Source organism: Microcaecilia unicolor, chromosome 10 (assembly GCF_901765095.1).
Source record: "Microcaecilia unicolor chromosome 10, aMicUni1.1, whole genome shotgun sequence".
Lineage (NCBI taxonomy): Eukaryota > Metazoa > Chordata > Amphibia > Gymnophiona > Siphonopidae > Microcaecilia > Microcaecilia unicolor.
Window position 1 is genome coordinate 169,888,282 of NC_044040.1, and position 24,366 is coordinate 169,912,647.

Consider the following 24,366-nt stretch of genomic DNA (forward strand, 5'->3'; position numbering starts at 1 on the left):
TCAATCAGAACAAAGCACCTATTTGGAGAGCTTTGGGGTGAAGTTTAAGAAATTCTTGTCTCTTCTTTTGTGTGGTTTTTGAGATGTCTGGGGGTAGATCCATATTTTACAATCCAGGAAAAGTTGTTCTCTGTGGAGAAAATACTGTTTAAGTACCCAGTCTCTATCAGGCTGTGAAATAAAAGTCACTTTAAGCGTAGCTGTTGTCAAGCCCTTTTTATCATCTTGAAGTATCTGGGTTAAATTCATATCTAAGGTTTCTACAGGACGTTCTGTTCCCTCTTCTGTTTGCTGGTCCATCTTACGAAAAGGTTGTATATAATATATTTTTGAAACTGGAGGATATGGTTCCTCAGGAATTTTAAGTACCTCACTTAGATACTTTTTAAATGTTATCAAAGGTGAAATTGAAATTTGTTTAGGAAAATTAGTTAATCTTAAAGTATTGGAACGTTGATAGTTTTCCAGAATTTCAATTTTATTGTGCAGGAAAAGATTTTCTTTTATAAGGTTTACTTGAATCTGTTGACGATCTTGTATCCTTTTTGAATTTGCTTCAATTTCTTTACCCTTTGTTAGCATGTTTTATTCCTAGCAATCACTTTTTCCTTCTCAAGATTAAATTGCTGGTTAAGGAGCTTGAATTTATGAGAAAAAGAAGTCTCTAAGCCCAACAATGCTTCCCAAATATTGTCCAAAGTTATTATTTGAGGTTTAGTAGGGAAGTATGACTTACTTAGAATATCCGAACCTGACGTGGAGGTTATCGCTGGCTGTGCCACGAAGGATCCCAGATCTTCCCCAGGGATTTCCTCTCCTCCTAACTCTCCCGCCCTTTCTTCTGCGGGGAACATTGGCGTCTCTGAGCTCGGGGCGGCACCCGTGCCAGGAAACCCCATCGATTGAATCGCTTCGGATGTTTCCCGGACCGTCCTCGAGTCTTAACGCCGGCATAGGTGGAGGGACTCTGAACTCGTGGCTGAAAGATGTCTCATCTTCAAGTCAGGGAAATGACAGTCCTCTCCCCATAGTCCCCGACAGCGAAGAAGCTCCCGCCATAGTTCCTGGCAAAAAGAAGCGGTCCAGCGTCCTTGCAGCAGGTAAAGCAGGCATCGCTGGGCTGGCGCATTGTTTACCTCTCTCTTTAGGCATTGTGTAAACAGGTAAATCGGATCTAAAAAAAATTTGTCGTGAAACGCGGAGCTGCTGCTTGCACAACTTACTCAGACGCCATCTTGCCCCCCCCCCCCCCCCCCGCCAAAAGATATTTTTTTTAAAAAAGCAAAGTTCAGCAAATAGCAGGTTTCAATAAAGTCCAACTTTTGCATTTTGTGAGTGGAGTCAAGTTGGTGATGAGGAAATGAATTGCAGAGAATTTTTGCAGTATACTGCCTGGTAAGTGATTGAAGAAACAAGAATCTTTGACATTGTGCCTTGAAATAATCTTTTGCTTTTCTGCCTGCCGCTGTTCTGAAAAATGTAAGGCTTTTTATACTGTCTCCCCATTCAGTCTGAACTGGCTTACATTCTGGTGCAAGCAAATGAATAGAATCCATATGCCGTCTGACCAAAGGTCCATCAAAGGCCAGCATCTTTTCTCAGGCAATGACCAATCCAGGTACTTAGGGATACCCAGCAGATCCCAAAGAATAGATCCATTCCTTTTTTTTTTTTCCTTCCAGTGGTCTGATTTCTGAAGTCTTCTTGGCTTTGATGTGTTTCTTTTAGGAATTTGTCCAAGTCCTTAATAAGTCTAGCTATGTTAGAGGCCTTTATCATATCCTCTGATAACATGTTCTACAGCTTGATTGTGATTACCTCAGGAAATTAGGTTACTCTAAGGCCCAGACCATATATAAGTAAAGGTGAGAGTATCAATTACCATCCCCTCAGCAAAGCCAAGAAGTTTGTTCTACTGTGTGTTTTTTTGTGAACATTCAGTATGTTTACCATCCTTTATTTGTTTCTAGCATGATCCATTCAAAATGTCAAGACAGGTCTTGGACTCTTCTTGGATAAGAATCTACAGGTCTTCCTCCTATGTAGACTTTAATGAAGTTATATTTGTGTGAAGACACAAAGGAGAGTTTTCTAGCTTCATGAGGCTTCTTAGGCATAGAAACCCATAGAGGGAGACCTATCCAAATCCTGTAACTTCAAAGATTATAATCTGTAAATATATAGTAACATAGTAGATGACGGCAGAAAAAGACCTGCACGGTCCATCCAGTCTGCCCAACAAGATAACTCATATATGTGCTACTTTTTGTGTATACCTTACCTTGATTTGTATCTGTCTTTTTCAGGGCACAGACTATATAAGTCTGCCCAGCACTAACCCTGCCTCCCAACCACCAGCCCCGCCTCTGCAGATTAATTTTCTTTGTATCTGTTTGCATATGGGAAATGTACGCTTGGAAAAGCATGTATGGTGCTATATGTAGGGTCTTTCTCCAAAAGCAGTTAGAGGCAGCATTTTTCAAAATCTGCTTTTTTTGTTTTTTTTTTAAGGAATAAACTGAAATTGAGGCCAGAATTCTTGTTTATTTTTATGTATCTAACAAAATGTCATGTGTTGGTGTCTGCATGCTTTCTTTTACATTTTTTTCTCTAGCTTTGGAGTGTGGAGGAGGGAGGTTTTTTAAATGTCATATTGCTGTATATGTTTGCGTGTGAGAGATGAAATCATTCTGCATGTACACAGCTGTTCATCTGCAAATGGCTATTGAAGGTAAGAAAGGAAAATCTATAGTTCTTTCAGCATAGCTCTGTAGCAGTTTAATCATCTTGCTCCTGTTTCCTGGAAGGTACTGTTTCTCAGAGTTAGTGTAGGTTACAGAAAGCAGTTGAACTATTCTTTGGGGGTGACTAAAGTTTTTGTATATTGCTGACAACTTCCTAAATACTTATTTTAGTTCTCTTCCAGGCTGTTGCTATCTGGAATACACTTCAGTATCGGATTAGAGTTAAATTACATGAGATATGAAGGAAGTTGAAAAATGCCTTGTTTGATAATGTGCTTATTTAGGTTTCATTTTATTTTATGTTATGTAATTCTTCATAGTGTTTGGGCTTCTGATGATAACCGCTTTGAATCTCCTACAGGATTTGTCAATGTACGAGTTCTGTATTCGATTAGAACTAATTAGTTCATTATACAAGTTCTGTGTGTTGGTTTTTGTAGGCAAGTTTTGCCAAAATAACACATTTGCAAAACCAAAATGTATGTGTTGGGGCACTGACTCCTGTGTCTTGATTGGCCTGTTCAAAGCAGATCTAATGAGACCTCATTTTCAATGAGTGTGATGGCAAATCATTTGGCCATTTTATCCCTAACAAGGATCTCTTTTTTTTTTGGGGGGGGGGGGGGGAGAGGAGGAGGAGTTGATTGTGCTTCACCTGGTTACATCATCACCTTATTAATTTTGCTCTCAATGGTTGATATGAGTACTGGTTAAGGAATTTACTAACATTCCCTACACTTCCTATAGGAGCCAGCACTGTGAAAATTGAGCATATTCTTCATTCACTGTGCCCAATGAGGGGCAATTTGTTTCGAGTTTTAGCATCCCCAATTTTGTAAAAGTTTGGCACCTTTGTTCCTGCCCCTTCTTAGGTTCCATGCATATACATTTGCACATGTACAGACATAAACATACAGATTACAAAGACAGATGACAGTAGTGTGGCCGATGACCCCTCAACAGGTGCCATCACCTGAGGGTGGATTGCTGATGATGAGAAAAGGAGCTATAGGGTGGGGTAGTAAGCCAGACCTTCACCTGAAGATGTGGAGAAAGAGGCTGTAGCAGAGCAGCAGAAGGCATGGTTGAAAGTGCTGGTAGAGGTTCCTAAACTGTGCTGTTGAAGTGAGAGGAGAGGTAAGAAGGAGTAGTGAAAGGAAGAGGGTAAGTAGGTGAGGAGGCTGAAAAGGAAAGGCTGACAATCCCACCCCTCAGGTCCCTCCTACTCGTAGCAATCCCAGCCACTAGTTACAGTCTCGCTTGTACACCACTCGCCTATCCACTTGGTGAAACACATATTTTGTGCATTGCTTAAAGCAAGATGAAGTGTGTGCTCTAAATTGTATTCTAAGGCATGATACTCCTTGGATTTCCCTTTTTCTTTTTTAAGAAAGCGGATTCTCTTCTAATGCTCACCCTGTAATCCTTTCTTTTGAGAGAATGGAGGTGTTCGTGCTTTTAAAGTTGCATTACAGAAAGAAGAAACATAAAGCCTGAAGAATCTCTGAATGTGGTAGCTTGCTGTGGCTACCTTTGCGGCAGGCCTTGTCTGTTGAGTACAGGAAACATAATGTAATGAATATGATCTGTTAAGGTGACTCATATTCATCACTCTTGAGCTTCTCTAGTTGTTGCCTGGTGCTGCTGTAGAACAGTGTCTTCCCGATAGTCACAGCAGAATTAGCTGGATATTTGGCATGCTTCTAGCTATGTTGTTGCTGCTGCTACTCTGTTGCAAACACTTTCTCCATGCCTTCCTCGTTACATCATCGGGTGGTACAACTTGGTTTTCTCCATCAGCCACACCATTGCTGTTTGTCCTTGCAATCTGTATGTTTGTTTGTATATGTGTAACTTTGGTTATTCACTTCAGGGAGGTGCAATCTTTCCAGATGGGCTAGTTTTGTGAATGTTGTGACAATAATGAACCTCACTTCTAAGACAAGCGTATGTGTAGTATGATCTCCGGTCCCTCAAATTTACTGCTAATGCTCGCTGTAGCACTCTAATCGTGCCAAAGGGAGTTCAAAAGATGTAATGTGTCTAGGTACCCTATCCAAGTGTGCTTGGAAGTTCTTTTTAATCAAGATTGTGGCACCCTAAATGTCTGATCTGAGATGTTGATATCAATCTAAATTTTGTAAACGCAGCTCCCAAAAAAAGAGTTGCAATTAGGTTGGTTTTACATTATGTTGCTAGTACCCTGAATGAGTCTTAATTTCATTTTCTAACTAGTGATCTGATTTGTCTTCACTAGCCTGCATGTCAAACTACACTATAATAATGAAAATTTGAATTGCATTAGGAAATCACTAATATTTAACTGGATGGTGTGTTTAGAAAAGGACAATTATATATATTTTTAGGTATCTGCTTCTGTTTTGTCTTAGCGTTAAGAGCCAAAGTTGAGGGGAAAAGTCTACTAAAATGAGTGTTTTTGTTTTTTAAATGTTGTAGTTGGTAGGTTAGGTTAAAAGACAGAGGGTTCAACCCTGTTATACTGATTAAATGCTGTAATATACTTAATGCTTAATTGAATAAACTGGAGGGAAAGGTTAAAGACAATAGGATCAATATTCTGATGGTGGTAAGTTTTTTTTTTTTTTTTTTTTTTCTTTTTTATTGAAATAGCAAAAGTTTAAAAACAAAATGTATACAGTTAAGTCTGATCTAATGGCATCATTTTTTTTGATGTAGTTATTCCAGGTTACTTCTGGTTTTCACTTGTAATCAACTGAAGAAATCTAATAGAAATCTGTCAAGAAATATAACTACTAATTTTGTTCTCTCTAGGCGAGGTTTAAATCCACCACACAGAGTTAAGTCTATCTCCATGACCACATTTACACAACAAGAAATTGAATTTCTGCAGAAGCATGGGAATGAAGTAAGTGTTTTAATTAGTGTGTTTGTAGTAGATTATAAAACCAAACTCAGCTGGTGAATGTGCAAAAACAACTTGTTAGTCGATATCTAAATTTAGGAATATAACTTGACAAATTTTAACTTATTCTCAGACCACAATGCACTGATTTTAAACTACACTGTGTGTGGCAGGTTTAGTTATCCTGCAGATAAGACACATGAGGTGAAGAGATGGGGCGATTTGAGATTTAGCATTTAGATCTGTTGATTCTTTGGGAGATAATTTAGTTCTTAGCATCTGGGCTGTACCATCCTGAACAAGTGGGTGTTATCCCCGCCTGCCACCAGATGGAAGTAGAGAAATTGATTTTTCCCAGTGACATCACCAGTATAAGGAGGGCTGGTGCTGACTGAAACTTCAGTATTTATGTACTTCTAGCAGATGATAGGTGTTCATTCTGGTGCTCCTTGTCTCTGGCCTAGCTCCAAGCAGTGCAGGTGGGTGTTGCACAGCTTGGTTGAGCCTAATGGGTGGCTCCAACCTCCTGGATTCATTGTCTGGACCTGGTTAAGTGCTGCTTTGCTGTCCACAGACATTGTCTGATGGCAACCACTGGGTGAGGTGTGGGGCCCTGCCACAAGGGATGCAAGTCCTGATTCTCCTCCACTCAACCGCCCTCACATCTTTTTGGTTGCTTCCCCTTCTTCCCTCCCCCCACCCCCAGGGCTCCTCCTCAGTTCCAGGCAAACCAAATTGGATTAGTTTTCGCCTAGCTTAGTTTTATTCCATGGCATAGAGGATACAGCTAAGGGTTTTGTTTTTAACAGCGTTGTTGGAGAGGGGGACCTACATCATAACCTGCACAGCCAAATTGGGGGGGGGGGGGGGGCAAAATCGCCAGGGCCCCAGGTTACAGTTGGTCTTGAAGGTCCCAGAGTGCCTTTAAGACTGGATTAGGCTTGTGATGTGTTGGGGGGGGGGCGGGGAAGAGAGAAGGTTTGACACTATATTTTGGAGGGTCTATCAAGACCCCTGAAGCATTTTCTGCTCCATAAAGTGTGCTTCCACATGATGCTGGTGGAGTGGGATGCCCTGGATGAGGCTCTAGAGAAGATGGATAGGTACTGGAAGATGACTTCACAAGATGATTGCAGTACCTGTGCAGGGGGAGCCTTTCTCGCAAGGAGGTGCATGAGAAGCTGCAATAGCAGTTCAAGTTGGGTTTTCCTCAGGAGCTACAGGCATGCTGACTGCCATTTGTAGCAGGTATGTGGTGGAAGCCATGTTGTGCTGGTTGCAGCAATTGCTTGAGTTCAATGTCGGTCAGGAGTGGACCTTCTAGCTTATGTGTTGTATGTTCCGGTGTGCATTTCCTTTTGCTCAGTGGCATCCACCCTAGGGAGCTGGAGATGGCTCTGGCTGTGACATTGGATCTCAGATGAATCCTCCAAGAAGTTCCTCACTCAGCTGTCCATCCTTTTTTCCTTCATGAACTGCACTAGAAGGACTCCCAGTGGGCACCTGCAGTTACGGGCTGCTCGGAGTTGGGGGTTAGTTCTGTTCAGACAAATGTCAGTCTGGCTTGGCTCTGGTATTTAGTAGGTCCTTCAAGCTAGGGTCCTTTTGTGGCCCCAAAATGACCTTCCCAATGAGGGCGCACCATCCCCCTCAGTGACTTGGAGAGGGAACAGCTTGTCCTTGTTCACCCATGAGAGGGACTGCATCACCTTGGACCAGTGGGTCTTCGAGTTGGTCAAGCGGGGCTACATCCTGGAGTTGGCACATCCAGTGCCGGATGCTTTTATGGTGTCACCCTGTGGCTCGGTGGTAAAGCAGCAGGCATGTGCACTCATGATTCAAAAACTTTTATATCTAGGGGGGCAATAACATGTGGACTGGGAATTTACTCCATTAATTTTGTGGTTCTAGAGTTGTTCTTTTTCGTCTGTTGTAGACCTCAAAGGAGTACTTGTCTACTTTAGGGTGTAGCTTTTTCAGTTGGAGATGCTCCACTCTGTAATCACCTCAGTTTGATTGGGTGAGTTCTCAACCTTTCTAGGTCTTTCAGAGGTCTATCTTCATATTCCAAGTGGGGAGGCACACAAGCGCTCTTTCTGCAGTGTGTGCTGTGATGTCACCTTCATTTTCGGGCCCTTTTCTTTGGTTTGTTGCCTCCCTGTTGCACCTTCTGAAAGGTGGTGATGGTAACTTGGCATTCAAGTTTGTCCCTATATGGAAGATTGGCTTGATTCAAGCCGACTCAAAGATGTTGTGTGGGCTTCTTCTCAGGTCTTTCTGTTTTCTATTTCTGTTGATGGCTCTCTCATTCTCCCTGTCTCCTCAGCTCGAAACCTTGGGGTCATCTTTGACTCTTCTCTCTCCTTCTCTGCTCATATCCAGCAGACCGCCAAGACCTGTCGTTTCTTTCTTTACAACATCCGTAAAATCCGCCCCTTCCTTCCTTTCCGAGCACTCTACCAAAACCCTCATCCACACCCTTGTCACCTCTCGTTTAGACTACTGCAATCTGCTTCTTGCTGGCCTCCCACTTAGTCACCTCTCCCCTCGGTTCAAAACTCTGCTGCCCGTCTCATCTTCCGCCAGGGTCGCTTTACTCATACTACCCCTCTCCTCAAGACCCTTCACTGGCTCCCTATCCGTTTTCGCATCCTGTTCAAACTTCTTCTACTAACCTATAAATGTATTCACTCTGCTGCTCCCCAGTATCTCTCCACACTCGTCCTTCCCTACACCTCTTCCCGTGCACTCCGCTCCATGGATAAATCCTTCTTATCTGTTCCCTTCTCCACTACTGCCAACTCCAGACTTCGCACCTTCTGTCTCGCTGCACCCTACGCCTGGAATAAACTTCCTGAGCCCCTACGTCTTGCCCCATCCTTGGCCACCTTTAAATCTAGACTGAAAGCCCACCTCTTTAACATTGCTTTTGACTCGTAACCACTTGTAACCACTCGCCTCCACCTACCCTCCTCTCTTCCTTCCCGATCACATTAATTGATTTGATTTGCTTACTTTATTTTTTGTCTATTAGATTGTAAGCTCTTTGAGCAGGGACTGTCTTTCTTCTATGTTTGTGCAGCGCTGCGTATGCCTTGTAGCGCTATAGAAATGCTAAATAGTAGTAGTAGTCATGGAATGTCTTGGCTGGGTAATGAGCCAGGCAAAGAGTCACTTGTCACCCTTCCAGACTTTGGATTATCTGGGAGTTTAGTTTGATACAACATTGGGAGCAGAATACATACAAGCTGCAGGCTCAGATGCCCCATTTATGCAGCCTGAGGAGGGGCCATTTCCAGCTCTGCTGGATCTTCCTGACTGGGTGGTTACCACTGTAAGTCTCCTTGGTTGGGGAGCTCACTGCTTAGGCAGTTTGTCATAGGAATGTTGGTCTCCTTCGGAGGCCTCTTGGCCTTGAGACCCAGGCAGTGAGGTTAACACTAGTGGAGTTTCTCCCACTGATACAAGGAAGAGTGATCCAATGATGGTGGCCTACATTGTCAAGCAGGGAGGCTGCAGGAGTCAGTTGCCTGGAAGCCATGGCTCTTTGTTAGGAAGAAGCAAAATCTGCTGGCTTTGGTGGTGGTCTACATAGTTGGTAGGATATCGTCTAGGTGGATTTCTTCAGTCTGTATCTGCTGGATCTGAGGGGAATGGAGCTAGGGGGGACCTGTGGGGACATCGGTCTTTGATCTCATGGATAGGCTGGGTACTGTGCAGGATAATGTGGCGTCCCTTTCTGATTATTCTTGTGGTTCTAGATTGGCTTTGGAGAGCATGGTATATGTATCTGTTTCATCTGTTAGATGATCTGCTTCCCTTTCCAGAGGTTATGGCTTGTTCAAGCAGGGTCCAGTAGAAATGGAGGATCTGGATCCCTTCTGGCTTATGGTTTGGTCCATAAGAGGCGACAGGAAGGAAAAGTTTTTCACCTTCAGTGACTTCCTCCAAAGACCTGCAAGTCTTCTACTTTCTTGGCTTATTTCCAGGTCCTTTTGCGATCTGGTGCTGTTAGTGTTCCTTTCTCCTTGGAATGTGCAGATTCCCAAGGTCCTTGGGTTTCTGCAGCAGGGGTTCGATTAGGGGTTGATGCTGAATTCATTTAAAGCTCAGCTGGCACCCCTGTCAGTGCTAAAGTCCTGGGACTTCCACAACCATTCATGGGGACGTTGCTCGGTTTAGGAAAGGAGTTGCTCACTTGTGTCCTGGCCATCTCTCTCTCTTCCTTTTTGAGATTTGAATTTGGTGCTGAATGTCTGCTTCCATTAGAAACTCACTTTGAAAACTGTGTTCTGGTGGTAATTTTGTTAGCCAAGGGAGTATTGTAGCTTCAGGCTCTGTCCGGTTGGGTCTCATTTCTCTCCATCATGGAGGATTCTGTGTCTATATGTACTGTTTTTCCTTTCTTCCCAAAGTGGTCTCCCCCTTACTTGTGAACCATGAGCTATGTTTACCCTCTTTTGTGGTTGGGGGGGGGGGGGGGGGGGGCTCAGACTCTACTGCCAGGAGGCTTTGCAAGCAGGACATCCGCTGAATTCTACTCCAGTATTTCCAGAAAATGGGTTTTGCCTCTTGCATTATCTTTTTTCCTTCTCTTTTTATGGCCCTAGGAAGAACCAGGTTGCATCCACTTCATGTTATATCAAGCAGCCACAGCCATTGAGTCTGCCTATATTTTGCAGGAATAAGACTACCTCCTAAAGTGAAAGCTCACTTAGCTTATGCTTGGGTGACCTGCACGGAGACTTGGGCAGTTTTTCTCTGGAGGATATCTGCTCGGGCAGCAACGTGGTTCTTGTGTCATTCCTTTGTGAAGAACTATAGACTGTTCTAGCTACAGCCCATTTGGATTTTGGCAGTTGGGGTCCTTTTCTTCTCCTACCCAGTGAGTCTGCTTGGGTACATCCCATTTAGGATGGTACAGTTCAGAAGGAAGGTGAAATTTAGTCCTACCTGTTAATATCCTTTCAGTCAAGCTGTGTACCATCCTGAGACCCTCCCTCGGAAGACTGGTTGTTGGAACTCTTGGCGATCTATTTCTCTCCAGTGGTGGTTAAAAATAAAAACGGAAAAAGGAGGTTCAAATGTGTTTCATGGCTGCAGTGATGGTTGGGGCATGGATGTTTTGGCAAAGGCATACTGAAGTTTTCCAGTCAGCATCAGCTCTCTTTTATACCAGTGATGTCACTGGGAAAGATAATTTCTCTACCTCCAATTGCTAGCGGGAGGGGATGACATCTGCTTGGAAAGGATATTCACAGGTATGAGTAAATTTCACCTTTAGTAGACAGTTTCAGTTTTTAGCTGGTGATGTAGTTAGGAATGTGCACAGGAAAGTGGGTGGTTTTTTTATTTTTATTTTATTCTTTATTCATTTTCAATACATTTCCAAAGCACACTTTGTCAAGTAACATGCCATTAATTCTCAGGAAAACAATTTTTTTGAGGAATAATACCCCAACCATTATTTTGGTAGTCCTGCAATAGTCCACAAGATAGAGACTGACTGTAATGCCTTAATAGAGGATAAGGCGTCAAAAAAAAGAAATAGACTATAATAACAAAAAGATAGATATCGGAAGTTATGATTACACATTATTATTTCCAACTTCTATTTAAACTTCTCTGCTAACATTTAGTGAGTCTTGCATCTAAAAATGCTTGTAGCTGAGTTGGTTCAAAGAAATGGTACATTGTATTATCTAACCGTAAAACACATTTACATTAAAATCTTAATTGAAATTTAATTCCCAAGGATAGAGTCTCTTGTCTCATAGAAATTTCTTCCTTCTTTCCTGTGTGCCCCTGGACACATCCGGAAATATCTGAATCCTTTCTCTCAAAAAGGATACTGGAGTTTTTTGTTTAAAAAAAAAAAAAAGGCGTAATACTGCCTCCTTATCCTGAAGAAAGACAAATGAAACCAACAAAGTAGAACAAAAGTCTACTATTTCTTGCGAGCATTCGAGAATTGCAGAAACATCCAAACTTTCAGAGGAAATATTTGCAGGTAGTTGAATAGGAGCTCTGTTATCTCGATTGGGCAGATAGTAAATCCGTTGCAATGGAGGAAATGTATCATCTGAGTAATGGAGAATTTCTTTTAAGAAACTATGGAATATTTAACAGATGGAAAATTCAATAATCTCAAGTTTAAGACTCTTGCCCCATTTTCTAGATTCTCCAATTTTCGTTTTACCATCTCAGAATTTAAAAGAAATGTAGTCTCCATTTCCTTTACTTGAGTTAGGGATGTCTCAAGTTTTTTAATATTAGATTCCTGAAGGTTAATTTGAGATTGAAGAGAATCTATTCTTACAGTATTTGAGTTTGCCTTGCTTTTGTTACCAAAACATACCTTGTGCAATGACTCCATAGCAGTCCACAAAGAGTCTAAAGTTACCGTTGATGGTTTTTCCAGTGCAAGTAGGGCTGTCTCAGGCATTTGTCACGTTTTCTTCTCCTGCATCGCGACCGTTTGTTTCTCTGAGGCAAGTTTTCCTTTGCCTGGTGGTAATCCGGAGGTCAGTTTCCCAGGCAGTAACCCCGGACTGGGGCAGTGTCAAAGACCGAGGCAGACTCTCCTCCACGCGTATCACTGCCGTTGCTCTCCTGGTCGACTTCCTGCCTCCTGGTTGGACTACACAGACTGAGTGAAATCTCACTCTCCAAGCCGGAGCTCCTCTCCACTCCAGCTAGCGGAACGTCCTTAGTGTTAATCGTGGTCGCGAAAGCCGTAATCTGTGCCTGTCTCAGAGAAAGGAGTACCAGGGGTTGAGGAGATAGCTCCCCTGGTTTTCCCCTTTCTTTTAGGCATCGAGATGGAAGGTAATACTTGAAAATGGAGCGAAGAAAATTAAATTTTCTCTCAGAGCTCGGTGGATGCGACCGCTTCCGACACCATCTTGGTCAGTCTCTGAAAGTGGGTGTTTTTAAAAACATTTTTTTTCTTGTAATATCCTTAATTTTGTTTTGCATTTTTTGTTTATCCACACCTACTCCACGTCTGACCTGGGCCCTGCTACTAAAACAAGTCCTCCCATGGATCCTCTCTGTGTTGCTCCTTATGGCCTAGGTCCCTCTTACCTATCTGTAGTGGGAAAAGTTCAGGCATGATCATCACTCATGCCTGCCTTGCTGGTATTTTTCTGTAATAGTACCAGCTGGCCTGAAACTGATGCCATTTTGTTCTACAGCAGAAATTCAGAGGTATTACTTCCTGGGAAGAATGAAGTAAGATTACCTCATTAAAAGTGTTTGAGTCTCCATGTTCTATTCTGGAGGCATTCTGAGTAGACATTGGCAACTTTTACAGGAATTGCCTATATTTTGTCAAAATGGAACCTAGACTGCACCATCATAAACAGACCGAAGAAACTTGACATTGCTCTTGAAGGAAAATGGAAGGAGAGATTGAATCCAACATTTTAAATATCAAGTGGGATTCCGTAACTCGCCAGAAGGAAGCATTTTCAATATTCAATAGAATGAAAAATTCAAAAAGACTTTCTAAAAAGCTGAAAAGGAACATGAAATGTTTTTTTAACACTGAGGTTGGTATACCCCTGCAGCAGAATTCAAGTATAGGTTATGTGAACCAAAAATGACTGAGAAGCATACATGGGATAAAATACAAAGGAATCTTAGCTATGTAGGGAAGGTAAAGACCACACATGAGGTAAAACACAACACAATAGGCAGATAAATGAGACTGAGTGGATCAAATAGTTATTTTCTGTTGAATATCTGTTTTAAAAAATGCTTTATTATGTAACAGAAAAGAGGGCCATACAGAGTATTCTGCATTAACTTGTTGAAACAATCCATTAAAAGGAAATTTCAGAATTGTTCTTTATTTAGTAGTTGGTGAACAGACCCTAATCAGATCCACATTTTGGGTGATCGTTCTCCTAAGGCAGTGCTTCTCAAGACACCCTTTCCTGGAAAGCACATCTAGCTACTTGGGTTTTCAGCATTACCACAGTGAATGTTCATGGGAGATTTGCATAAATGTCAGTATATATAAATCTATCTCATGCAAATTCATTGTAATCCTGAAAACCCAACTGGCTAAATGAACTTCATAAGGGGGTTGAGAAGCATTGTCCTAAGAATTTAATACAAACAAACCATACAAAAAAAAAAGAGAAAAAAAAAAATGATGGGGCTAGAACCTAAGCCAAATACCAAAATACTATTGTTATAGATTGAACTGGAGAGGCACAGCCAAATAATGAACAAAAATTTAAGAGAGAAATGTACCCTCAAGAGTCCTGTACTGGGTGTTTGCCTCTTATTATTCTGGCAACACCGAAGCACTATAGGACCTAAAATCAATCATTGGGGTACAAGCTGTCAAAGAATGTTTTCCAGTATTTTCAAAACCATCTACTGGAATTAACAATTACAATGCTGAAACTTGCAGAGAAACTTCCTAAGAAACCAAAAACATTCCGCATGCTAGGTTGAACCTTTACCGATTCAAAATACAAAAAATGTGAAAATCTATTCCATAGAACTAAATAAACTTAAAAACTGGTTTCAAATCATGATTTCACACCTTGCAATGTACTGCTAAAGATAGATGCAAATGCACTTATTCCTATTTTGTTGCCCCATCTCAATAGCTGATTCTCTCCAGCTCTAATATTGCCAGGCATCTTCAGTACCATTCATTCCAATGTTCTTGATTTCCATTTCTACTCCTGACAAGGATATTCGTTTCACCAGTAGGCTTCTTCAGAAGAAATTCAAACATCAGCTCCTCTGCATCATCAGAGAAGGCAATTCTCTGACAATGCATATTTTTAACATACATTCAGAATGATCCTTGGTTAAAACCAGGGTGCCAGCTGATAAAAAAAAAAAAAAGCACTTGCCATTCAACTTGAGCATTCAAGCTTGTAGGCTGAATAGTGTTAAAAGAATATAGTTCTGTTTCTTTAACTTCCTTTTCTTTTTTAAACTAGAGCAACCATACTCTAAGTCTTTGGACTTTTATTACCTCACTGGATATGATTACTCAATGGATGAAGACTAATTATCTAAAGTTGAATATGAATAAGACAGAAATCATGATTTTATCTAGCTATCCAGTTTTATCTTTTCCAAAGTCCTGCTTGATTGATGGTATGGAGATTCAGTTTGTGCAAAAGATTAGATCTTTAGGTTTTATGCTTGACTCATCTTTTACTATGTGCGATCAGGTTAGTAAACTGATTAAATTTAAAAGTTGTTAGACATTTGAAGGACATACTAACTGCTAATGATTTTCAGATGATAGTGCAATGTTTTGACTACTGTAATAGCTGATTGATAGACATCCCTAAGCATTATTTGACATTACAATTTACTTAAAATGCTGGGGCACCAGCGATTACAGAGCTATCTAGGTATAATCATATAACCCTGACCCTGGTTACACTACACTGGTTGCTTATTGAATTTTGGATTTGCTATAAAATCTTAACATTAGTATTTTTAAAGCATTGACCAACTAAGATTTCCCAAGTGGTTTCTGCTTCTTTGAACTTGTGTCAACCTCCTCGTTTGCTACTGTCTTTGACAGCTAACCTGTTAGTTGTACCTTCCTATAAAGTAATACACCATGTAGAATAGATGTCCGCTATATTTTATGTTGAGTCCTATGGTCTACAATGCTCTCCCTCAGATATTTGTGCATTAAGAGATTTAAGATTTCTTTAAAGACCTGTGTTTCAGCAAGCTTACCAGCTGGCCTGATTATTTTTGATGTTGTACAATGATGGTACATGTTCAGGTATGAGTAGTTCAGGTCACTTGTGGATGGATTTTAAAATTTTTTAATGTTTGACAATTTTATTGGTTTAAATACGGTTTGTCTGATATGTTCTCAACCTAGAATAATGAAGAGTGTAGAATATAAATCCTAGTAAAATAAATGACAGATATCTCCTCCTCGCAAACTGAATTTGGTCTGACTGTGCATCTTAACTCAGAAGATGCATGATGTTGTAACAATGACAAATCAAAGGTTCTTCCAATTTTTCACAAGACACACAGTAACAATGTTCAATAATTTGGGTTTTAAACATGCATGAAATTTGAGCAATGTATCTTAAATATCTGAATGGTATAGTGATACACATTGCTTTGTTGTTCACCATTGTGGAAGAGGGAGAGTTCTACAACTGATCAAAAGTTCCTTTATTTTTACATTAAAAAGTGACTGCAAATTCAGTATATTACCAAAATAAGCATGAGGTTATCGTTTTTTTTGTTAAACATTTTTTCTGTTTTGTTAAGTTTGGGATAATGACCAACTGTACTGCTATGGATTTGCAGTCTGTCTCACTGACACAGACTAATCAATATTTACCGTGGATTCTTTTGGATTCATATTAGATAAATGAAACCTTTATTAGAGGTGCTAAAATCTATAATGATTAGCTATATATACACACAGTGATTAGCTATATAAACAATCATTACATCAGTGGTCTCTACATCTAAGCAATGCTAAGAGTTCTTAGACCAGGAAAGGAAGCAATAATACATTATATACATACAACCTCACTGGTCCTTACATCATCCAGGCTCTTAACATCAGCTGGGGGGGCCCAGTTCACAGCAAGAGCCAGGAGCTTCTTTGACCAGGAACAGATCCTCTGAGCAGCGCGTCCACTCCGCTGTAACAAGCCCCCCCTTTTTATTAGGCTTAGAGCTCATGTTTAGAGCTAAGGAAAATTACAGAATGCTTCTCTGTTTAGGTAAACAAGCCATACTGTGGGAACGTGGTCACATGTTTTCCAAGTCCAGGTGGCCAAGCTGAACTTCTGAAAACAAGCACCATCCTCCCCTTCACATACCAAATTAATTAGAGCTGTGTCTTATCTTCTGCATTCCAACTTATTTTCACACAATCAAAGTTAAACAATCATTTTTAAACAGAATTACGTCTAATCAACAATACAGACCCCAAGTGCACTGGTCGGTCAAGACAGAGTTGAAAAACAATCTTTAAAATTCACTTGTATTACACCAACTCAAGGTTCTACAGCTGCTTTAATAGTGGCAGAGAATTAAGAACCTAACAAGGAGTGCTTGCTTCATGTTTCTGACTGTAAACATTTTCAAAATATGAATACTAGGTGTGTAAGCAGGAAAGAAATTGAGCTGCAGGTTTGAATGAATAAATCATATGAATTACTGTTTTGTCTACTATTGTAAAGGTCACTTTAGATTGACAGAAACAGGAATTTAGGGTAAACTGAAAGTTTATTCAATAACATTGTTTTACTTTCTACGGAATCTGATTTTAAGAGGTTGGTACTTTAAACATACAGGCTTGTTCAAGGTAGCCTTTCCTTTTTAAGAGGGTAAATCCATTAAGTCATCCAAATTAAAGGTAAATGGTCTGATTTTACTGGCACCTGTGGAATTCAGGTTTGTCAGGATTTACCTGTTTTGCATGTGATTTTGAAATGTCAAGAGATGGGAGGTTGGGATTAGACTGGTAAGAAAAAGCAATCTTTCTCTCTCTCTCTCTCTCTCTCCCCCCCCCCCCCCCCCCGGCCAAAGAATAATAGATCCTGAACTAAGAGAGCATGTACAGAACTGTGTGTACGATAAGGTGACTTCCTCCATGCACTGCACTGATAGTTATTTGCCTGCCATTACTGTACTACCTTAGACACATGCAGTGCTGTATAGATGCATATGTATAAGTTCCTTCTCCTTGGAGCTTAGAATTGACAAGACTTCAGAATTATTTTATTATAAAAATTGGTTAAAGCCAAAAAGGTTATAAGCAGGAGAAATGGGGCTAAGATTTAAGGTCGGTCTAGATTAGTTTTCAGATATATTTTAGTAAGGCCAAAACATGACACACCAACTCCAGTCTTCTCTAGGGATATAATACTGCAAGCATGGAGTTAGGGTGTGACAGTGGAGAAAGTCAGATAAATGACTTGGCTGATGAACAGAATTCAGGAGGAGGACTGTAAAGTAAGATAAGAATAAATGTATTCAAGAGCTGCCAAATGAATGTACTTGTAGATGAGTCAGAGAATAGGAAGCTAGTTTAGTGACTTTAGAAAATGGATGCTTAGACAGTGATATTAGTAGAAGATGGTCTGCATCTGAATTTCAAATAAATTGTGGTAGAGAGGTGGTTTAGTGGGAGACCTATGAGGAGCGAGTTATCAATAATCTTAATAGGAGGTGATTAAATAGCTAGGGAATGTGGTAGTGTGTCCAGAAAGGAAGAGACAAACTTTGATCTATAGTATTTTGATTTTCTTTGTGTAACCAAAATATACGTGTATCAAATACACAGTGAGAGGAAACTGGGGGCAGGGTAGACTGAATAGCAGAAATGCTTTTTTTTTTTTTTTTTTTTTAACCTTAGATTGTCAGTTCATATTTAATTCTGCTTTTTGGGGCATCTAGGCTGCCATTTTGGTACTGACACAGACATAAAGGGATAGATGGATGGTTGCTTAGAATTGTAATATCTGCTTCCTTCACATGTATGTTGCTTGGGGAATGTACTCGAGGGACTGCTGTGGAAGCCCTTAGCATCTCAAGTAGAGAAAGGAACACAAGGCAGTCACCTGCCTCTCTCCATCCATGCAGTCTGCAAGTACCAGCTGCAAGAAGTTAGAACATAAAGATTATAAGAATTGCTGTTGTGGGTTAGATTAAAGGTCCATCAAACACAGTATCCTGTTTTCTACAGTAGCCAATCCAGGTCATAAGTACGTGGCAGGATCCCAAAAGGTAGATTCCATGCTTTTAGTCCCTAGGGATAAGCTTTAGATTTCTGCAAGTCCACCTTATTGGTTTGTGGATTTTTCCTACAGCGTTTGTCCAAAACCCAGCTAGGCTAACTGCTTTTGCCATTTCTTCCTGCAACAAATTCCAGTGTTTTATTATGGACTGAGTGAGAATAATAATAAAATATACTGGTGTTATTATCCCATGGCGGTCAGCATGTTTTTTTTAACGCCAACAGCTGCAGATAGAATTAGGCCCAGATATTTAGTTTTGGGCCATGGTCTGTGCATTGACACTGAATATGTGGATCTAATTGACATGGCAGTGGCTGCTGGATGTTTATGCTGGTTCCCAGGCAATATTCAACTGGGGCTTGTGTAACTTTTAAATCCTTCCCAGGCCCTCTGATTCTCTTCTATATCAACTTTATCGACATCATCTTTATTCACACTTTCATTAAAAAAAAATTAATTTCTCTGCCTGAGCAGTACATCTTTTACTATATCATGCATGAAAGTAAAGATGCTGTGAATCATTTTTATCATCCCATTTGACTATTGCAGACAGATGGAGGCAGAAAACCCTGATTTTCCAGTGACATCACCAGTATGAGGAGTGGTGCAGCCCTGGTGCAGATGGTTGTATTGAATTAGTACAGCAGTATAGCCCATCTTTGGCCAGGCTCCCTGGGGTACAAGATTGTAATCTGTACAGACCCTTTAGGCTGGTGCTCTTGGATCAGTTCACAGACATTTCCCTATGTTTGAGCAGGTGAATGTTTGTTTTCTTTTCCAGAGCTCTGACCTGGCCCTGGTGGGAAGCTTTGGGGGCTCTGTTGGGGCTTGGTGAGTAAGGGGGTCTTGAGAACCCTTGATCATGGGTGGTGGTGGAAGCAGTGATCACCTTGTGCAAAGAGAGCATAAGTCTTTTCCTAGCTGGTTGATTGGCATGTGCTGGAGGACCTAGGGTGAGTGATTGAACTAATTGAAAAATAGTCTCTTTGCCCCTATTGGGTCCCTCAAGTACTAGCGTGCCCAGTTCAGCACAGGACAGACAAGGTTGTCCTTGCACGGAGATGGATCAAGCTGTGATTTAAGCTCAGTCTTCTGCTTGTAGCAAGCCCTGCAGACCTAGGGTTATCTCCAGCCCTTAAGGTCCAGGGCAGCGACTCTGGTTTTGGTTCCCTGGCTGAGATCTGGTATGAGGCCCCTACTGTGGTCCCTTCTGATCTTCTGTTCCCATCTTTGCAGGAGTGTGATGCTCGTCTTCCTCTCCCAGAGGTCAGTCAGGAGACTTCTCCCATAGTGGAGGTCATCTTGGCATCATCTCATGGTCATCTAGAACCCCCTCATTTGGGGGGGGTAGTGGTGGTGACTTACCAGTGCCAACCTATCAGGTTGGGGGACCCACTGTGAGGGGTAGTCAGCTTCAGGGACAATGTATACATCAGGAGGCTTCCGGGCTGTCCTTGAAAAGGTTTCTCCCAGTAGTAATGTGTGCAGTACTCCAGTGCTGTTTAAGGTCACAGTGGTTGTTTATGTACTCAGAGGGGCACCCAGAGTTCACAGTGATGCAGGAGATCACTTTGCTTCACCAGTGGGTGGAGCGTAGTCTTCTGCAATTTGTGGCTTGCATTGCTTGGACTGAGAATGTGCATGCAGTCTTTTTCAGCCTGCATGTCTTCAAGCGTTTACACCATCCATTGAGTATTAGTGCTCGTTCCTAAAGTTAGATGCATATTTGCGGACTTAACACACAGTTATCAGTGTAATTGCCATTACAGAATTCATGCTTAGCGCACACAGTTTAGGTAATCTTTTGAGAGTGACCCCCAGTGGTGTACCGAGGGTGGGACCGGGTGCATGCTGCTGGAGGGGTGCAGAAAGCAGCCACACGGCTGTCTGCTCTGCTGGTTCCCTGCTCCCTCTGCCCCGGAACAGGTTGCTTCCTGTTCCGGGGCAGAGGGAGCAGGGAACCAATGGAACCGACAGACGCGCGGCTGCTCCTAGCAGGTAAGAATGCACCCGGGTTGGGGGGGGGGGGGCTTGAGCGATCTGCCGAGGGGGGGGGGGGGGGGTGTTGTGCTGCACCCGGGTGGGGGGGTGCGCAGTGGCGATCTGCCCCGGGTGGCAGCCAACCAAGGATCACCACTGATTACCCCCTATATTCTTGGTCAGATATATCTTAGAGCTTCAGGAAACCAGTCAGAGATTTGCCTGGGAAGACAAAGGTTTCTTATAATCTGCTTATGAGTGCAGTATCAAAATTTGTTTTGGATTAAATTTTACTCTTGCAAAGGATTTTGGGGATTAGTGCTTGTCCTTGTATTGGGATTTTTTTTTTTTTTGCATTTTTTTTCCCAGTTGTGTTTAAGTAGCATCACAGCTATGTTAATAGGATACTGGGCCTCAACATTCCTTATGCTGGTGATAGCACTAGAAAAAAATCAGTATTATCCTCCTCCATCTGCTGGTTGGGTGGCATAACCCATCTGTCTGGACTGGTCTAGCAGGATCACATTTCTTAGAAATTTTACACTGCTTTGAAGAAAGGTGGTATATTGATCATCTCATAAACGTTAATATGAAGCAAAGGAAATGCAGCAAACATTTGATTGTATTTAAGATCTGAGCCTAATAATGCTAGTTTAGAAAGTTATTTGGAGCACTATGAAGACAAATGGGAGTTTTAGCCTATTTTGGTGAAGGAAAAATAATAAGGTTTGACAACTTAATGTATTATGAAAACTCAGTCTGGCTATTATGTCTTTGTTAAGTAGTAACATCATTTTTCACGGTTTTTAATTTGAGTAGAACTTCAGAAGAATAGTAGAAGGTAATCTGCCAGAGTTAGCATGACCTATATTAGTATTAAATAAGCAAGAAGGTTAAATCTTTGAAATGTGTACATGCATTTTTGTGCTTGTAACTTAATGAAAAAGGTCAAGGTTTAATTGTTGTGACTTTTTTTTTTTTAAATGCTGCCAGAATTATGAATAGACTTCTATGTAATAAACTGCTTCAAATTAGTCCATAGTCTTGTACCTAGTTCAAGTGAGTTACGACTGAAAATTTGTGTGTATGACATTTTGCATATGGGAGTAGCATGGGGTGAAGGGAATGGGCCTTCTGGTAACATGGCAAACCAGTCTACTTTCATACACGTGATCACATTCTATGAAACACACATTCAAGCTCTCTGCCTTTGTCTCCCCTGGCTCACTTTTTTCTCTCATACCCACTAGGCTGTGATCCTCTTTCAGGCTTTTTCCCTTGAACCTTGGAAGGGTGGGAGGAGGGGAGGGGGTATTTTCCTTTGCTTCTTCTTTCAAATCTCCATCTCCTTTGCTTATTCCATATTCAAAACTCTTGGCAGCAGTAGTGATTGCAGCTATGTGGGAGGGAATGAGCCAAATTTCTGGCCTAGACACAGTAAGTAGGCACATGTACCTGTTTATAGAAGACACAGTAATCTTGTCTGACAAATTTTTGACCTACCTCCCAGCTCTTTGTGTCACATCAGTGTGTTGTGACACCATAGTTAAGAACTAGTGGCCTAGTTGTTTAGATAATATATTTGGTAGCTGTTCGTAGACCACACTTCTTTGGTTTGGTGTTAATGCAGCAAGTGACAGGAGTGTGAAGCCCAGCACTAGTACAAGCTAACATCATTGGAATAATAGTCTGTTTACTTTCTTTACAAAGTGCTGTCCCATTTTTCCACCTGCATTCAGTTGTTTTTAGCCTGTCACATGGCTAGTTTAACCCCTCGGTTGCAGAGGTACTAAAGCTATAGCATCCATCACTGTCCCTGACAATCCCACAGCCAGAATGAGGGAGACAGCTGCTTGATTAAATCCTAAGTGGCACAACTTATTCATGCAATAGGCTTTCCATTATTTGTCTTCTGAAAATAGTCAACTACATGTAAAGTGCTATTAAACATTTTTTAAACCTTTAGAGCCATTAAAAGCAGCAGTTGACCCTTTTATTTTTGAAACACCCCCCAGTACTTACACAACTTCTAGGTATAAAAGGATCTTTTAATAAAAATATTTCCTTCAAAGAATTCTTATCTATAACTTTCCTGTTAAGCCTGTCCCAGAGAAAAAGGGTTGTCCACAAAGGTGCTATAGATTCAAATTGTATATTTGCTGATGGTCTTTAGTAAGACCGCCATTAACCATGTGGTGTGGTTCATTTTAGTCCTAAACTTCAATGTTTTCATGAAAAGGTTACACAGCCAGAAAGACAGATGCACAGCATTACCTAACATGGTGGCATATAACTTTTGGGGTGATATTGATCTCATAGAATATACAAAATCTAGTTTTATAGTTAGTGATTTTCTCCCCCCATATAACTCATCTGAGCCTCTCTTTAGGCTTATTTATCAGATGAGACTTCTATTCCCCTCAGTTTAGTAAATATGAAATGCTTGAATCTGTGGCTAAAATAGCATCCAGTATGAAATGTGTGTGTAGCTGCACGCAAAATGATGTCAGACACACAAGTGGAGTGACATTTGACACTAGAATGGAATAGCTCACCCAGAGCTCAGATCTAAGTCTGTGCAGTATGCCCCAAGTGCTCCTGCCCTTCCCACTGTGTGATGCAACATATACCTCACTATTGCCTTGGCTATTTGCACGGTTTCAAATGCTTAGATGAGACCATAGTATTGTACTGAGTTCTCTGCCTTTTATGCAACCCATTAGTGATCAGGGTTTTTTTTTCATTGTAGATTTCATTGCACTGGATAGATTCATGAACTGAGCATGCACGGGGTTCTGTGTCAGCAGTTGGAAGCATGCTGCTGACTTCCCCAATGCTCTGACAACCACTAGGCATTCCATACAGAACCTCTTGGCATGCTGACCCTTGCCCTAGACCTGCTGATTATTTCCATTCACAATCTGTACTGGCAGCGATACTTCCATATCATCATGCTGATCAATCCATAGACTGGTGGGTTGTGTCCATCTACCAGCAGGTGGAGATAGAGAGCAATCCTTTTGCCTCCCTATATGTGGTCATGTGCTGCCGGAAACTCCTCAGTATGTTCTCTATCTCAGCAGGTGGTGGTCACACACAGCAGCAGCTCTGGCTAGGCCTTCAAGCCTAATTTTTAGGTTTTGTTGAGTGCCTGGGGTTGAGGGCTCTTCTTGAGCAAGTGCAAACCTGGTGGCGCCAGGTCCCTCCTTTTCTCCCCCCTCCCGCTGGCTCCGTTAAAAAAAAAAAAAAAATTTTGGACGTTCTTAAGGGCGTTTATTTCGACGTTTATTTAAACGTTTATTGCAGCTACTCACTGGGACACCAGGTCGTTACAGCTCGGAGCGAGAAGCAGGTAATTTTTATCTTTTTATAGCGGGCAGGGGGTTCCCCGATTGATCTCCATGTGGCCATGGCTTCTGCCATGGGTGCCAGATGACTTGCCTGTCTGTGTGCTTCAGGCTTTCGAGAATGTTCATGCTAGATTAGCAGATGGCCTCATGTACTGGTGATTTTTTTTTTTCTTTTTTTGGTAAAGAGGTTAAATAGACTTCAGCCACCAGCAAAAAGTCATTTTTTTCACTGCACTATTTTTCAACAGTAGCTCTTTTCATCTTTTAGATAAAAAATAATCTACCAGAAGTTTCTACTGTTAAGTGAAAATTTCCCTTCTCAACGCAACCACAAGTCCAGTATCCATTTTTTCCCTGAGCTTTACCAGAAGAAAGAGCTTAACGGAAGCAGGCTGCATATCTTTTTTGACTTTTTGTCTTATAGCCAGTTTCTTTTAAAAATATACATCTTGTCAGTCCTGTAAGGGGTTGCATACCGTTTTTTTTTTTTTTCAGGCGTGAAAGAAATTGCAGCCGATACCTAGGTTGTGAGCATCACCAGAATAGGCTGTCATCTCAAACTTGTCACTTCTGCTGGAAAGACCCCCGGTTCTTCTCAACTCAATGTTCATATACTTCAAGACAGTGGCCCACTTACA

At 41.4% G+C, this 24,366-nt stretch overlaps 1 protein-coding gene across 5 annotated transcripts in view; it reads left to right on the forward strand.

Annotated features, from left to right (window-relative positions):
- The window catches only part of AGFG1 (ArfGAP with FG repeats 1), a 145,369-nt gene that overhangs the window by 18,504 nt on the left and 102,499 nt on the right, over nucleotides 1-24,366 (forward strand). For all 5 annotated transcript variants that reach the window (XM_030215708.1, XM_030215709.1, XM_030215710.1 and 2 more), the window contains exon 2: nucleotides 5,538-5,631. In XM_030215708.1, coding sequence (XP_030071568.1) covers nucleotides 5,538-5,631 — 94 coding nt within the window. The remainder of the gene's footprint in view (nucleotides 1-5,537; nucleotides 5,632-24,366) is intronic.